The sequence below is a fragment of the Leucopleurus acutus genome (genome assembly GCF_964270905.1).
Source record: "Leucopleurus acutus genome assembly, chromosome: X".
Lineage (NCBI taxonomy): Eukaryota > Metazoa > Chordata > Mammalia > Artiodactyla > Delphinidae > Leucopleurus > Leucopleurus acutus.
In genome coordinates, this window is record NC_139148.1 from 116,000,512 (window position 1) to 116,015,984 (window position 15,473).

The 15,473-nt window shown below is 37.2% G+C and overlaps 1 protein-coding gene and 1 pseudogene across 2 annotated transcripts in view; one reads left to right on the forward strand and one right to left on the reverse strand.

Moving 5' to 3' along the window:
• Positions 1-955: 955 nt before the first annotated feature.
• LOC309978054 (annexin A2-like) lies at positions 956-2,200 on the reverse strand (annotated as a pseudogene). Its single transcript has 2 exons — positions 1,720-2,200; positions 956-1,454 (listed from the first exon to the last, which is right to left on the reverse strand). The product of its transcript is annotated as an annexin A2-like (transcript).
• A 1,827-nt stretch (positions 2,201-4,027) lies between these two features.
• The window catches only part of LOC309978055 (PPP2R1A-PPP2R2A-interacting phosphatase regulator 1-like), a gene marked incomplete at both ends in the record, with an annotated part of 45,819 nt that continues 34,373 nt past the window's right edge, over positions 4,028-15,473 (forward strand). Inside the window, 4 exons of the mRNA XM_082864410.1 lie at positions 4,028-4,045; positions 4,361-4,417; positions 14,066-14,109; positions 15,377-15,387. Of these exons, the coding sequence (XP_082720536.1) occupies positions 4,028-4,045; positions 4,361-4,417; positions 14,066-14,109; positions 15,377-15,387 (130 nt within the window). The remainder of the gene's footprint in view (positions 4,046-4,360; positions 4,418-14,065; positions 14,110-15,376; positions 15,388-15,473) is intronic.

Below are 15,473 nucleotides of genomic sequence, written 5' to 3' on the forward strand. Positions count from 1 at the left end.
ATGTTGGAGAAGTACAGGGAAATCAATATTTTCATACACTGCTGGAAAGTGAATTTGTATAAGCTTTCTGTAGGGCAGGTCAGCAATGCGTATCAGTAGCCTTGTGACCCAGAAATTCCAACTCTATGAATTTATCCTAAAGAATTCACTAAGGATGTGTGCAAAGATTAGTTTAAAGGTTATCATAGCATTATTTATAAAAAGCAAGCCAAAAATGTGGCAACAGTATGAATGTCCAGCAACAGGGAACAGATTTAATGAATGAGCCTTCCTTATCTGTGTTTGAGTCCCAGTTCTAGCAATTATCAGCTGTATGACCGAGCAAGTTGCTTAATTTCTCTGACCATCAGTTTTCTAATCTTTAAAATGGGGACAATAATAATGTCAATTTTTCTACATGAAGCAAGGTATTAAAATAGAACTAGTTTCCTGAGATGTCAATAAACCTCACTGGTATCTTTGGTGTAAATTTCCCATTGTGCCATTCTGTCATGGGGTTGTTGGGAGAATTGAGTGAGATAAGACACGTCTGGCACGTAAATAGGTGCTTCTTATTATTATGGTACTTCTATATGGTATAATTTTCAGCCTTTAAAAATGATGTTGCAGGTGAATTTTAACATGGAAAGATACTTGGAATGGATTTTGAGTTTGTTTTGTTTCTAAAGTAAAAATTCAATTTATTCATCTGTTTACCATACAGTACAAGAGAGGCAAAGTGTTTCACATCATAGATTTCACTTCCAACTCCTTGGAATGTTCATTTCTTTGGCTAAAAGGAGAAACTTGCTGGGAAAGTCAGGCAATGCTTAGGCAAGGTGAGGGATGGGTACAAGGGGGCTGCTAATTGCAAACTGAGTTTCTAGAACTGTCACCTGGAATCATAGGAGCCCCACTTCTGGACACTTGTGCCATCTGAGGCATCACCCCCACCACCCAGGCACAGCGACGCTTACTAGTGGTTACCCTTGCTGTCCTCCTGGATGTGGCAGTGCCCGCCATACTTTCTCTTGAATTCAGACCTAATTTTCAATGTGTCCCCTTCCTTCACTGCAGGAGACCATGATTCGAATCAGGACCGTATCGTGAGTCCACTTGCCCTTCATGGAGTTGTACAGTCAGTCAGCAAAATACAGGGACTTCTTGTTCTGAATACACTTGACCAGGTTCAGGAAAACATTTTGCCGGTCTCCTTTGCCCTCCTTCTTGATCATAAGGGCTATTGCTGTTGTACCTTTCAAATACTTTCTGGAGGTGACACACACTTCTCTGTCATGATGCTGATCCACTTGGAAACATCAGTTCCTTTGCTCTTCATTCCAGCATTATAGAGATCTCAAGTATGTTGGGCCAGTCAGTTCATAGTCAATGACAGATCCATCCTCTGTTCTTCTACCCTTTGCGAGGGCAGCTATCAGCTTGCAGAAGTCATCAGATGTGTCAGAAGCAATGTCCTGGGACTTCCTGGTAGTCCAGTGGTTAAAAATCCACCTTCCAATGCAGGGGACATGGGTTCGATCCCTGGTCGGGGAATGAAGGTCCCACATGCCACGGGGCAACTGAGCCCACGCACCTCAACTTAGAGAGCCCATGTGCCACAAGTAGAGAGAAGCCTGCTCGCTGCAATGAAAGATCCTGCATGCCTCAACTAAGACCTGACGCAGCCAAAAATAATAAATAAATAAATAAATATTAAAAAAAAGAAAAAGAAACAATGTCCTTCTCCAAATCAATCTTGTACATTTCCTTGTAGACTGTTAATTTCCTGCAGCCCCTGGTTGGTCCCTGAGCAGGTGATTTCAATGAGAGAGTCTTCATCTGTCACCAGCCCCTTCATGGAGGAGGCCTTCAACTTGGAATCCTCGTACTGAGTGGGTGTTTTCAGAAGGCCCCAAATCACCTTCTCCAGGTGGCTGGACAAGTCTGACTTCAGTGCTGATGCAAGTTCCTTTTTGGTCCTTCTCTGATAGGCAAAAGTAATATTCTGTCTCTGTTCATTGCTACAGTTGGTCAAAATGTTGACGATGGTGACCTCATCCACACCTTTAGTCTTGATGGCCGTTTCAATGTTCATAGCGTCCCGCTCAGCATCCCAGTTGGTGTATGCTTTGACTGACCTGTCTACATTTGGGGGTGGATAGTGGTCAGTGGTCAGGTGGATAGTGTCAAACTTGCACAGAATTCTGTGAACAGTAGACATTTTGATAGAAGCTGGACCAGGAGCTGAGAGCTGCAAGTGGCCCCAGATGTGGAGCTGGAATGTGTTATCGAAAAAACCCAAACACTCAAACTGCAGAATAGTATCTGGAAAAATAAACACTGAAATATTTACTATGGTCACCTCTGGAGAGTGGATGATGCTTTTTTCCCCCATTAATTATGTTTTATACTGAGCATGTATTGATTGCTTTATAATGAGAAAGAAAGTGAGTCAATTTCTGCTGAAAAAATTAAAGATCAGGATGACTAGGTGGAGCACAGAGGATTTTAAGGGCAGGGAAACTGCTCAGTATGATACTGTAACAATGGATTTGTGTTATTATACATTTGTCCAAACCCATAGGATGTATAACACCAAGAGTGAACTCTAATATGAGCTGTGAACTTTGGTTGATGATGTGTCAATGTCATTGAACCTTGGCTGTTTCCTCCATCTTCTAGCAAATGATTAGAAAGAAAAACTGATTTCAACACTTTCTTCAGGAAAATATAATAGGCGAGGTAATATCTCCTTTAAAAGTCATATGATAAATTTTAAAACGTAATAAAAATTCAGACTATCTGCTTCATAAGAATATTTATTTGGCCAACACGCTCCTCTCACTGCCTTTCTTGACCACCACCCATCTATAGTTTCAGCTAGAACCCTCAGGCCAACCTTTAGCTCTTTCTACTTTCTTATCATTTCTCCAATCTGCCTCCTTGTCTTCATCCCTCCCTTTTTCGGTCAAAGCCTTGTCATCTTTTACCTGGCCCGTGACCCTGCTTCTAGTACCTCTTCCCTCCACCCTCAATTTGTTTTGCATATGCTGCTAGGGTTGCCTTTCTAAAATAGATATGATCTTCTTGTCTAAAATACCTTTGAGGTTTAAGACCTCAGAGGGCCCTATGCTTCAGGTTTCCTATTAGGCTCAAAGGCTAAAGTACAAAAACAACAACCTGGTTTCAGCCAAATTTCCCCCAAGTTTGCTTCTTGCCATGCACTATCGTGTGCCAAGTTTCAGTCACCCTGAATCTCTCTGTTCCCCAAACATGGCTCTCTGCCTGAGCATCTCTTCCCCACTCCCTGAAATAGCCTCCCTCCTCTTTTCTATCTAATGAATTCCTGCCCTCTTCTGTGATGCCGTCTCAAAGACCCCGGGCAGAATCATATTCTCTGTCCTTTGAATTCCTACAAATCCTAACTTGTTCTGGCACTTACCTGTGGCCTAGTTTTCCCTACCTGGACTTTGAATTTCTCAAGGACAGGAAAATGTCTTATTTGTCTTTGGATCCTCAGGGCCTAGCACAGTGCTTTAGCATATAGTAGGTGCTCATTAAATATGTTTTAATACACAATTCAATGTGATCTTAAGATATAATGTGAACATAATTTATGGTAACTTCATTATCTAGCATTTCAAGAACGAACCAGGCTACAGATAGAATTGATAAATGAATTCTAAAGGTAATTTTCAAGCCTTATTTTCACACAGCTTTAAATCTCTGCATTCTTTCATTTCCCTCTTGTATGGGTCTTCATAAGCGTTGAGAAAAGACCAAAAAGGAGAAAATAGTCCTGCAAAAGAGAAAGGGCCTAGACAGCAAGTACCTGACCAAGCAAGAGTAAAATGTGTTGAACTCCTTGAACATGATTGCCTTACTCATTCCTTATTATGAAAGTTTAGTTTCCCCAGCTAGATTCCAAGATATTTGGAATTATTTTGTTTGTTTCTTTTATATGCTTATTAAGTTAGCTGCTGATTTAATGACTGTTTCAGTTTTTTCTGGATAATGCCTATCACTAAGCTTTAATAATGAGCTAAAAATGGCAAGGAAAAATGAGGTGATTTTAAGATCTTAGTGCTTTGGGAAGGGACAGCTAGAGATAAACAAAATGTTCTATTGATGTTCTGCCCCGTATTTATGTTAACAATTATTTTGTTCTGTTATGGTATATATAGACTTTCAAGTAATATAATTTTCAGGCAAGATTCAATTGGATTTTTAATTTTTAAAAACTTTAAATTTAATTAATGCTGTTGCTAGCATGCATTAGGCATTCAAGAAATACTTTAAGCCATTCAACATTGACTTAATTAATGTTTAGAAATAATCAGAAACATTAAAGGAAACTTGACTTTTATATTTTAAATTTCAGTTTGTGCCACCTTCTCCCATTCAGGCTTCCACCAGTCACCTTCATCAAATCAAACAGGTAAGAAGAAGTTTTGAGAAACTGACAGCTGTTCATTAAAAAAAGTAAATTTTATTTTTCTTTTAAACAATACCTGTGGTTCAGTAATTCTAAGTGAGGTCACATGTGATTAAGTTTTTAATTCCAGGAATGGCTTCTCTAAAAACAAAAAAAAAAAAAAAAGAAAAAAGAATCCAAAACAACTAAGGAGCCCTCTATTTATTTGAGTTATTAACTGTCTTAATAAACTGATAGTTTCCCGAAATACTGCATACTCTTTTACCTTGAATCTAATTTCTTTCAGGGATCTCAAAGAAGATGATGAATGCTATATATGAAAATTAATTTTCAGGTTCATAATAGCCATAGTTATCATGGTTTTCTTAAATCCCCAGATGAAGAATTTTTTTGACACATAAAACCGTCTTTATGCTATCATTTTGTGTTCACTTCTCAGTGATTTGAGTTCAGGAACACATTGTACCTCACTGTCTTACGTTTTGTGTGTGTGTGTGTGTGTGTGTGTGTGTGTGTGTGTGTGTTTTTAATAGCAAAAGCCTAATACAGAATTAAATCTTTGATTTATCCAAGGATTAGCCACCGAACTCAAAAGATCAAATCGCCATTTCACCACAGGTGGTGGGATTATTTTTTCACCCAACTACAAGCAGACTTTTGTTCAAGGCGGGGCCGCTTAACTGTTATGAAGCACTTATTATTCACTTAGCACTATAATAGGTCTCATCTGTGGTCTCATTTCATCCCACAACAAACTTATAAGGTCAGAAACCAAAGATGGCAGAAAGTTAGTAATTTACCAAATGTCCAGAGTTAGCAAGTGTCAAGCCAAGACTTAGCCCCAAATTACCGGATTCTTTTACAGCTACCCTCACCATGTTTTCAGTGGCACAAAACCCAGAGTATCTCGTAACCCTAGTTTTTTGTGCTCCAGCTCCTGCTTCCTTTCCCTCTCTCCCTCTCTCCCTCACACCATGACTTCCCTAACACCCAGCTTATCATCCACTAGCAAGAAAGTATGGTTTAAAAGATCCTTTTACTTTTTAGTAAATAAGACATTCTTTTACTGTTTGTCTTTGTGAGTATGTAGCTATTTAAGAAATTCTTAATGAAAGAACCTAAAACTAGTAGTTAAAGGGACCTCTGGTTTACTTGTGCATTTTTTTTGCTTCCCCTAAATTAGACCAAATATTTTTAAATTGATTACTACATGTTTCTATTTGATTATGAAGCTTGAAATCAGGACTACTTTAACTAGTTAGTAATATAAATTGTAAAGCAACTTACTTCCATAGTGACAGAATATATATTATAAACATTTAAAATGAAACACAAGTGGTGATCATTTTTTGTAATATATAGAAATAGTGAATCACTATGTTGTGCACCTGGAACTAACATAGTGTTGTAGGTGAATTATACTTCAGTAAAAAATAAATTAAAATTTTAAAAAATTAAATAAAATTATAAAACAAAAATTAAAGCTAAAATAAAATAAAATGAGACACAAGTAGAAAATGAATGAAATGGGAAAATAGAAATAACATTAACTTTCAATCTGGGTGCTGATTGAATGGAAAATTAAGACTTATTTTCAGCAGTTTAATTGTCTGATAGATATCTTAAGTTGCATATTTCTTTACATGCATTCTTTAACCATGACTTCTTTTTAGCTGTTGAACTTAACCTTTTAAGTACAAAACAGAAATGTCTGTTTCTTGCCTCATTACATTCTGAACTTTCACTCTAATGACATTAACAAAGGCATTTATTTAATTTCATTTTGTAGCAAAACGGGGGAAATAATAGTAGCTACTTCATAGGATTTTTGTGAGGGTGAAAGGATTTAATATATGTGTGGTTCCTGGCACACTAAATTAAAAATCGTTTAATGGAAATTTTAAAACATGCAAAAAAGAACCTCCATGTATTCAATATCTAGTTTCAACTATTGATTACATTTTGTACATCATTTTTCAACTATCCCCTTCTGTTTTGGGGGGAGGAGTGTGATTTAAAGTAAAACCCTAATATCTTTTTACCCTTAAATACTTAGTATGAATCTCTGAGGACTTTTTATTTTACATAATTGCAATACCATCATCACATCTAACAGAATTATTCCTTAATTTTATCTAATAACCAGTCCAGGTTAAATTTTCCTGATTCTCAAAAAATGCCTTTTTCACTGATTCAAACATGTTCCAACCATGATCTTTTAGGTCTCTTATTTGAAACAGCCTTCCCCTCCTGTTTTTGTTCCATGACACTTCCTTATTGAAGAAACTAGGCCATTTGTCTTGTGGAAAGCCCCACATTCTGATTTTGCTTCCATGTGGTGCTGTTTAATATGCTCTTTTATCCCCTGTATTTCCTACAAACTGATTTGATTAGATTTGCTTTTATTCTAAAACAAGCACACAGCCCCACGTCAATATTAGGTTCTGGGTCAACTTTTAAGTAAGGGTATGGTTTAAGTTGCCCTTTTCCTATTAGGCAGTTAATGGACAATTTCTTCTTCTTCTTCTTTTAAATGAAGCCATTTATTTACTTATTTATTTTTAAATTTATTTATTTATTTTTGGCTGTGTTAAGTCTTCCTTGCTGCACGCAGGTTTTTCTCTAGTTTTGCAGTGAGCGGGGGCTACTCTTTGTTGCGGTGCGCGGGCTTCTCATTGCGGTGGCTTTTCTTGTTGCAGAGCACGGGCTCTAGGCGCACGGGCTTCAGTAGTTGTGGCACGCGGGCTCAGTAATTGTGGCTCGTGGGCTCTAGAGCACAGGCTCAATAGTTGTGGTACACAGGCTTAGATGCTCCGCGGCAGCTGGGATCTTCCCGGACCAGGGCTCGAACCCGTGTCCCCTGCATTGGCGGGCAGATTCTTAACCACTGCGCCACCAGGGAAGTCCCAGAAAATTTCTTTTTGACTGTGGTTGTTAGTTGTTTTCTTGGTATTAGAGAGCTTGAGAACATCAAGCTAGAAATTAATTTTCTTTTTTTTTTCAGCTTTGAGATATAATTGACATATAACATTGTCTAAGTGTAAGGTGTACAACGTAATAATTTGATATGTGTATATATTGAAAAATGATTACCATGGAAGTTGATTTTCTAAACATAGTAATTCTTCCTAAATATTCAGGAATTATTCTTTTTATGTCATTTTCCTTTCCTAATAGCAATTGAGCTTATATTTCAAGAGGGTTGAAAGCACTCAGGCTTTATTTCCCTCTCTCCCAGTCCCCTAAACAAATAACATCCCTGCAGAAATAGTTTGTGTATTAGTTTGCTAGGAGTACCCTAACAAAGTATCATAAACTGGGGGCTTAAACAGAAGTTCATTTTCTCACAGCTCTGGGGGCCAGAAATCTGAAATCAAGGTGTTGGCAGCGTTAATTTCTTCGGAGGGCTATGAGAAAAGGATCTGTTCCAGGCCTCTCTCCTTGGCTTGTAGATGGCCATCTTCATGTTCACATGGTATTCTCCTTGTACGAGTGTCTATCTCCAAATTTCTCCTTTTTATAAGGACATTAGTCGTATTGGATTGGGGCCCACATTAATGACCTTATCCTAACTTGATTACCTCTGCTAAGACCCTCTCTCCAAATAAAGTCATATTCTGAGGCACTGAGGGTTAGGACTTTAACATATGGATTTGGGGGGGGGAACAATTGAACTCATAACAGTTCGTTCATAACATATTATTCTATAACTTTACATTTATTTCCTGACTTGTTAAATAGAAAATAAAATCATTGGTACCCAATAAGAACTTGACTTTCTCTGTAGTGCCTTCAGTAAAATCAATTAAAAAATTATCTACTTACATACTACCTCTGCATTTCTAGCATCCCTTGTATTTATATCTTCACAAACATGAACTTTAGCCACATGTTTTACAGTCTTCTTTATATATTACCTAGTTTGGATAGATTAAACTGGGTTTAGACACAAATGTAGGGGAAGTTTATGAGATGAGGCCATTTAAAACAGATTATACCAGCTGGAGTACAGGGCATGATTGTGATAGGGACAATTTAGATATTGTCTGTTACATAAGGTGTGCCTGTGAGCTTTTTCTTCTGCTGGCCAGGTTTCACAGTTAGTCTGTCTTGTGGACTTTGTTACCATTTTTTTGGTCTAGTAAAGCAATGACTGTAGATTTCTGTGATTTGTTTTTGAGTTTTCCTTGGAACTTACAAAGTACCTAGTCTCTCTTATGAAGAGACCTTCTCTAAGGGAATAGCCTAGCTTGTTTTAAAAGAAATTTAATTTGATCTTAGTTTACAAATTGTTTCATTCTTTCAGCAAGCATTTATTGAGCAAGGTGCCACTAGGCAACTAAAATCTTTCAAGCATACTCTCCTTCAGAGAGCAAAAGTGGGTGACTTCCTATTTTCATTTTTACCTTAGATACTAAAAAGTTGAAAGCTAAGTTCAGTGCTCAAGTACAACAACTCTCCTTAACCTAGGTTTCTAGCATACTCTTTGCCCTTGACAGTTACATGGCTCTTGACTTTTAATCCTTAATTTAACAATCTTATTTTATTATAAGCCATCTCATATCCGTTTTGGAAATAGGCAAGATGTAAATAATAAAAGCGTCAACCCACTTTTACTAATGATCCTAAAATAGCTGATGTTGGGGAATGCTCCAACTTTCAGTGGGAGAAACAATAAGCAAAATTCTGTCCTAGTTCTGGGAAAACTTGCTCTTTACTTGTGGATTGAGTGAATTACAAAATACTTTGAGCTTCTCCCTAGAGGAAAACATCTACATCTACGTCAATATTAAATGGAAGAACTATACTAACAATTACATTTTGCTGAAAAGATTTACTGTTGTTCCATTGTTTTAAAAGACTGATTAACTTCTTAAACTTCCTTTCCCAACTTCTCTCATTTTCCATAATGGCATCAAAATAGTCAGTCTCACAGTTTTAAGACTCAAAGCTCTAGGCTCATCTTCAATTCTTCCTTATTTTTCTACTGTATCCAATTAGGCGTCTAATCCTATTAATTCTTCCTTGACAATACCTTCTCTGTTCCCATTACTACTTCCTTCTGTCCCTTGGGTCCAGATTACTGTAATAATATTCTAATAGATTTCCTATCTCTGCTAATTTAATCCGACTTCCACAACCAACACCAAAATATCTTTTTTAAAACATTATTTTCATCTTTTTCTCTCCTGTGCAAAAAGTTACAATGGCTTCCCATTACCTTCTGAATAATAATAAGAAGAAGAATAGCTAGGCTGTATCGAGCACTTACTATGTGCCAGACCTTTTTTTGTTTTGTTTTGTTTTTTTGTGGTGCGCGGGCCTCTCACTGTTGTGGCCTCTCCCGCTGCGGATCACAGGCTCCGGACGCGCAGGCTCAGCGGCCATGGCTCACGGGCCCAGCCGCTCCGCGGCATGTGGGATCCTCGCGGACCGGCGCACGAACCCATGTCCCCTGCATCGGCAGGCGGACTCTCAACCACTGCGCCACCAGGGAAGCCCGTGCCAGACCTTTTAATAGGAACTGTACAACCACGTCATTATCCTTATTATTATCATCATCTTTATAGGATGAAGAAACTGAGGCTCAGGTTAAGTTGCTTGCCTAAGGTCACACAGGTAGTAAGTTATAGAGCTGGGATTTGACTCAGTTCTGTTTGGCTCCAAAACCAGTGGTCCTAACAGCTATGCTATTCTGCCCAAACTCTTTAAATTCAATCTCTTCAATTATTTAAGATCCCATAAATCTGGTGCTCTTACCAGTTTTCTTTCTCATTGCTCTGTAGTGCAAATTCCCTTTCAACCAAACTAGTCTCACTACCGTGTAACCTGCCATATACTTTCTCTCCTCTAAACTTCTGTTCATATGGTTCCTTCTGCTGTTACAGCCTCCCCTCCACCCTCTGCTTGTCCAGATTTTAAACATCTTTCAAGGCCGAGGTCAAATTTTAAGTCACACAACTCACACCACTCTTTATTACAGACTATTTATGACATTTATTGTTTATACTGTAGACAGTAATATTTAAACTCTTTTAATCACGCACTGCATCAATAAAAACTGAGCACATGCTTCCAATTTATGTCTATTGTATTTACGTTATCGCCATATACTGTGAATATAGTGTATATTGAGTGCCAGCATATAGTGTGAATCACAGAATATATGCAAGATTAGAGAGATAACAAGGATGAGATGAAGATGAAATGATGTTTCTAGAAATTTTTAAATTTTATTTTATTAATTATAGATGACTATTGAGAGTCAATATGAATTCGTATTTCCAATGGTCTTGAGGATTAGAATTACTTTAGCCAGCTCCTTGACAAAGCAGATTAGCTCAGCATTGTGTTTTCAGTCAGGTGGCTGATGAGAAGCTGTGCCAGGAGAGGCTGTTGTCTGCACGGACTTGCATCACTAATCTCTGTCCAAGGTTTCTCGTGGGAATCTTGTTAAGGCGCTTGTCCATTTTGCGGTGCTTGGTTTAGTTAAAACTAGATAATATATCCATATGCCCGCCTAACCTGGCACAGGCGAACTGCAATTAGTTGTACTTAGCTAAAGGCCAAAAAAAGGCTCTTCTCTCACAAGATCTTTGGACCCTATGGGCTGAGTGAGGGCACCAGTGTCAATCTGTATGTCTAATATCGGCAAGCTTTCATTTCTTACTGTCTTGGATTTTAAAGCATATAAATTAAAGTTCTATTTTGTTTTCTTTTTTCTTCTCCTGGGCTATGCCTGTGCTTACTTTGGAGATTGACTAAACGTATATAATAAAGCTTGTCTTTCCAATGTGATTCTAGGCCTCTTTAAGGGAAGGCTCAGCTGCTTATTTCATGTTCCGCATAATATTTAGCACCATATTTCCCCAGCACCATCCTAAGTTCTTCATTATTTGTGAAGTATGTTTTTAGGAATGCCAGGATGAATTTGGACTGTGGGTTGTTGAGGTTTTCTTTAACCATTTAACCATTTTTAAGACTACAATTCAATAGTATTAAGTACATTCACAATGTTGGGCAGCCATCACTACTCTACACTTCCAGGACTTTTTCATCATCCCAAACAGAAACTCCGTACCCATTCAGCAATAACTCCCCATTCTACCCTTCCACTCCTGTAACCTCTGTTCTACTTTCTGTCTCTATGCATTTGACTATTCTGGTAGCTCATATAAGTGGAAGCATACAATATTTGTTCTTTTGTGTTTGGTTTATTTCACTTAGCATAATCTTTTCAAGATTCATTCATATTGTAGCATGTGTCAGAACTTCATTCTTTTTGTGGCTGAATAATATTCCATTGTATGTATATACCATCTAAAAGAACTATTCATCTGGTAAAGGATACCTTTTGGCTATTGTGAATACTGCTGCTATGAACACTGGTATACAAGTATCTGTTTGAGTCCCTGCTTTCAATTCTTTTGGGTATATACCTAGGAATGGGATTGCTGGATCATATGATAATTTAATCTTTAACTTTTTGAGAAACCAATTTTTTCCCAGAGTTTGCACCATTTTACATTCCCACTAGCAATTCATGTTCCAGTTTCTCTGCATTCTCCACAACACTTGTTTTTTTTCCCCATATTTTAAAATAATGCCTATCCTAATGCATGTAAAGCAGTATCTTATTATGGGTTTGATTTGCATTTCCCTAATAAAAAATGATGTTGAGCATCTTTTCATATGCTTATTGGCCATTTCTATATCTTTTTTGGAGGAACATCTATTTAAGTCCTTTGCCCATACAGATTTTCCTCAACTTGTGATGGGCATATGTCCCAATAAACCTATCATAAGTTAAAAATATCCTAAGACGAAAATGCATTTAATGCAGCGAAATTCTGAACATCATAGCTTAACCTAGCCTATCTTAAACGTGCTCAGAACACTTACATTAGCCTACAGCTGGGCAAAGTCATCTAACACAAAGCCTATTTTATAATAAAGTGTGGAATATCTTATGTAATTTATTGAATACTGTCCTGAAAGTAAAAACAGAATGGTTGTCTGGGTACAGAATGGTTGTAAGGGTATCGGATGTTTACCCTCGTGATTGCATGGCCGACAGGGAGCTGCCATGGCTGCCGCTGCGCAGCATCACGAGAGAGTATCTGACTGCATATCACTAGCCCGGGAAAAGGTCAAATTCAAAATCGAAGTAGGGTTTCTACTGAATGCACATTGCTTTTGCAACATCCTCAAGTTGAAAAATTATAAGCAGAACGATTGTAAATTGGAGACCATCTGTATTTCAAGTGAGTTGTTTTGTTGTTGTCACTGAGTTGTAGGAATATTTTATAAATTCTGGATATTAATCCTTTATCAGATATATGATTTGCAAACATCTCCAATTCTGTGATTGTCTTTTCACTCTCTTTTGATGCAGAAAATTTTTAATTTTTATGAAGTTCAATTTATTTTTTCTTTTGTTACCTGTGTATCATATCCAAAAAATCATTGCCAAATCCAATGACATGAAGCTTTTGCCCTATGTTTTCTTCTAAGAGTTTTATAGTTTTAAGTTTTAACTTTAGGTCTTTGATCCATTTTGAGTTAACTTTTGTATATGGTGTAAGGAAAGTGTTCATTCTTTCACATGTGGATGTTCAGTTTTCCAGCACCATTTGTTGAAAAGACCGTCCTTTCCCCACTGAATGGTCTTGGCATCCTTATTGAAAATCAATTGACTATATACGCAAGGGATTATTTGTAGGCTCTCTCTATTCTATTCCATTGATCTATATGTCTGTCCTTATGCCAGAACCACACTGTTTTGATTACTGTAGCTTTGTGTAGTGAGTTTTAAAACCAGGTAGTGTAGTCCTCCCAAGTTTATTCTTTCTCAAGGTCATTTTTCTATTTTGACAGAAAATGCCATTGAGATTTTGATAGGGGTTGCCTTGCATCTGTAAATCACTTTGGGTAGTATTGCCTTTTTAACAATATTAAGTCTTCCAATTCACAAACACAGGATGTCTTTCCATATGTGGGTTATTTTTTTAAGTAACTATTTATGTGAAAAATACTTGCATACTTATAAAAAGGTCAAACAATATGGTAAAGTACAGAGAAAGAAAGAACAAACTGTCACAGATCTCACTACTCATTGATAAGTACTGTTAACTTTTTGGGGAACATCCTTCTGAGCACCTCTCATTTACAGTTTTACATAAAAAGCATTTGTGGTTTTTTTCCTACTTAATATGTAATACATGTTTTTCAATGTCAATGACTAGATTTAAATCATGCTTGTATCATCATTTGCTTAAGCAAACCCATGCTGAAAGACATTTAGTTTGTTGGACTGTGAGTACTATTTGTTAATATCATAGTATTAATGGTTGGAAAAATAGTTTAATGTTTAATGTTTGATGTTTTCTCTTTTGAATGAAGAAAGGTACAAAGTTTTTCATCTAATCAATTCCTGCATATCCAATGTACTATAATGCATAAGTAATAGATCTCTGTGTGGTAGGTGCAACAATGAAAAGTAGAGAACCGGACACTTGTTTAGAGATTTGTTTATACTCTAGCTCTACTATAGCCCAGTGAATAATAATAAATGTACAGCCAAATGAAGTAAAACTTTGTAAAATCATAGGAACAGGACATTCAGTTTATCCTCACGTTCTCACCTTTCAGGAAGAAGCCATGGATTTAATGAATAGGGAAACAATGCATGAATGGTGAGTAGTGTGCATTGAATTACTATTCTGATCATATTCAGTTATATCTTTTATTTTAGATAGGTAAACTTCAGTACTGATATCATTTCTTTTGTAAGGAGGTACAAACTGCAATACAGATGGGTCAGTCTTGGAAAGAAACTTTGAAGTATGGTATGGTATGGTATTAGCACTTCAATTTTGCAGAAAATTTGAAATTTTTACTGATTTTTCATGTTGGCACTACCTAGTTTTGCTGTAATTTCTAGACATTTAAACTCTCATTTGAAACTAAAATTATATATGCTGCATAATTTTTTTTTTTTTTTTTTTTTTTTGCAGTACGCGGGCCTCTCACTGCTGTGGCCTCGCCCATTGTGGAGCACAGGCTCCGGACGCATAGGCTCAGCGGCCATGGCTCACAGGCCCAGCCGCTCCACGGCATGTGGGATCCTTCCGGAATGGGGCACGAACCCGTGTCCCCTGAATCAGCAGGCAGACTCTCAACCACTGTGCCACCAGGGAAGCCCTGCATAATTTTTTATTGCTCTTAAGAAACAGTTTATGATTTACCCATAAAAATAACTAATTGTTTGAGAGTGGGGTTCAAAGTAAATAGTTGTCTGATACAAAACCACTGTTCCTGTGGATCAACTTCCTCTCTGTCCTAGTGAGTCTAAAAAAAGTTCAGTTGTGCTGGTTGAATTGCTTAGATGATGAAATGATAAATGATTTCACTCCCTTCTATGTAATTTATTAACTATATATTAGAATTTTAAACCACAGGCCATGGATTTACTGGGAAAATACTGCATTTTTATGCCTGTAATACATATACTCCTACTAGCATTTTAATGTACAGCCTTTCATTTAAACATGTTTGGAATGTAGTTACATTCCTTGCTAACATTTTTTTATGTCCCTGTACATATTATAATTACTAAGTTGTGGTAGTTGAATGATGTTTAGGGTTCTTTTCCATGGACATCTCAGGTAATGACAAAAGAAGAACTGAGCTGAAATTTGAGTAGAAGAGGTTCTGGTTAGATGTCAGTTTCTAGATTTGGGGATTATTAGGTAGGGAGATGGGTCATCAGCAGAAGCAGTGACATCTTATTTTCTTTTGAGCCCTGAGCACCTTAGATTGCCATCTATTCCTGATTTAGGAATAGGTCCTGAAGAATGAGTAGATAACCTCTGGAGCCTGTCACTTTTCATGTTTTGGTGCTAATACAATTTATAGAGGCTCTTGGATTCCCTTAACTGACCTAATTCTAATTAATTTAAGTGTTAGTGTGAGTGAGTAAATCTGCAAGTGTGTTAGAAAGAGGAAAGAAACATGTAATATAACTTTACTTGTGTCTTGGAGAAGAAAAGAACATGTT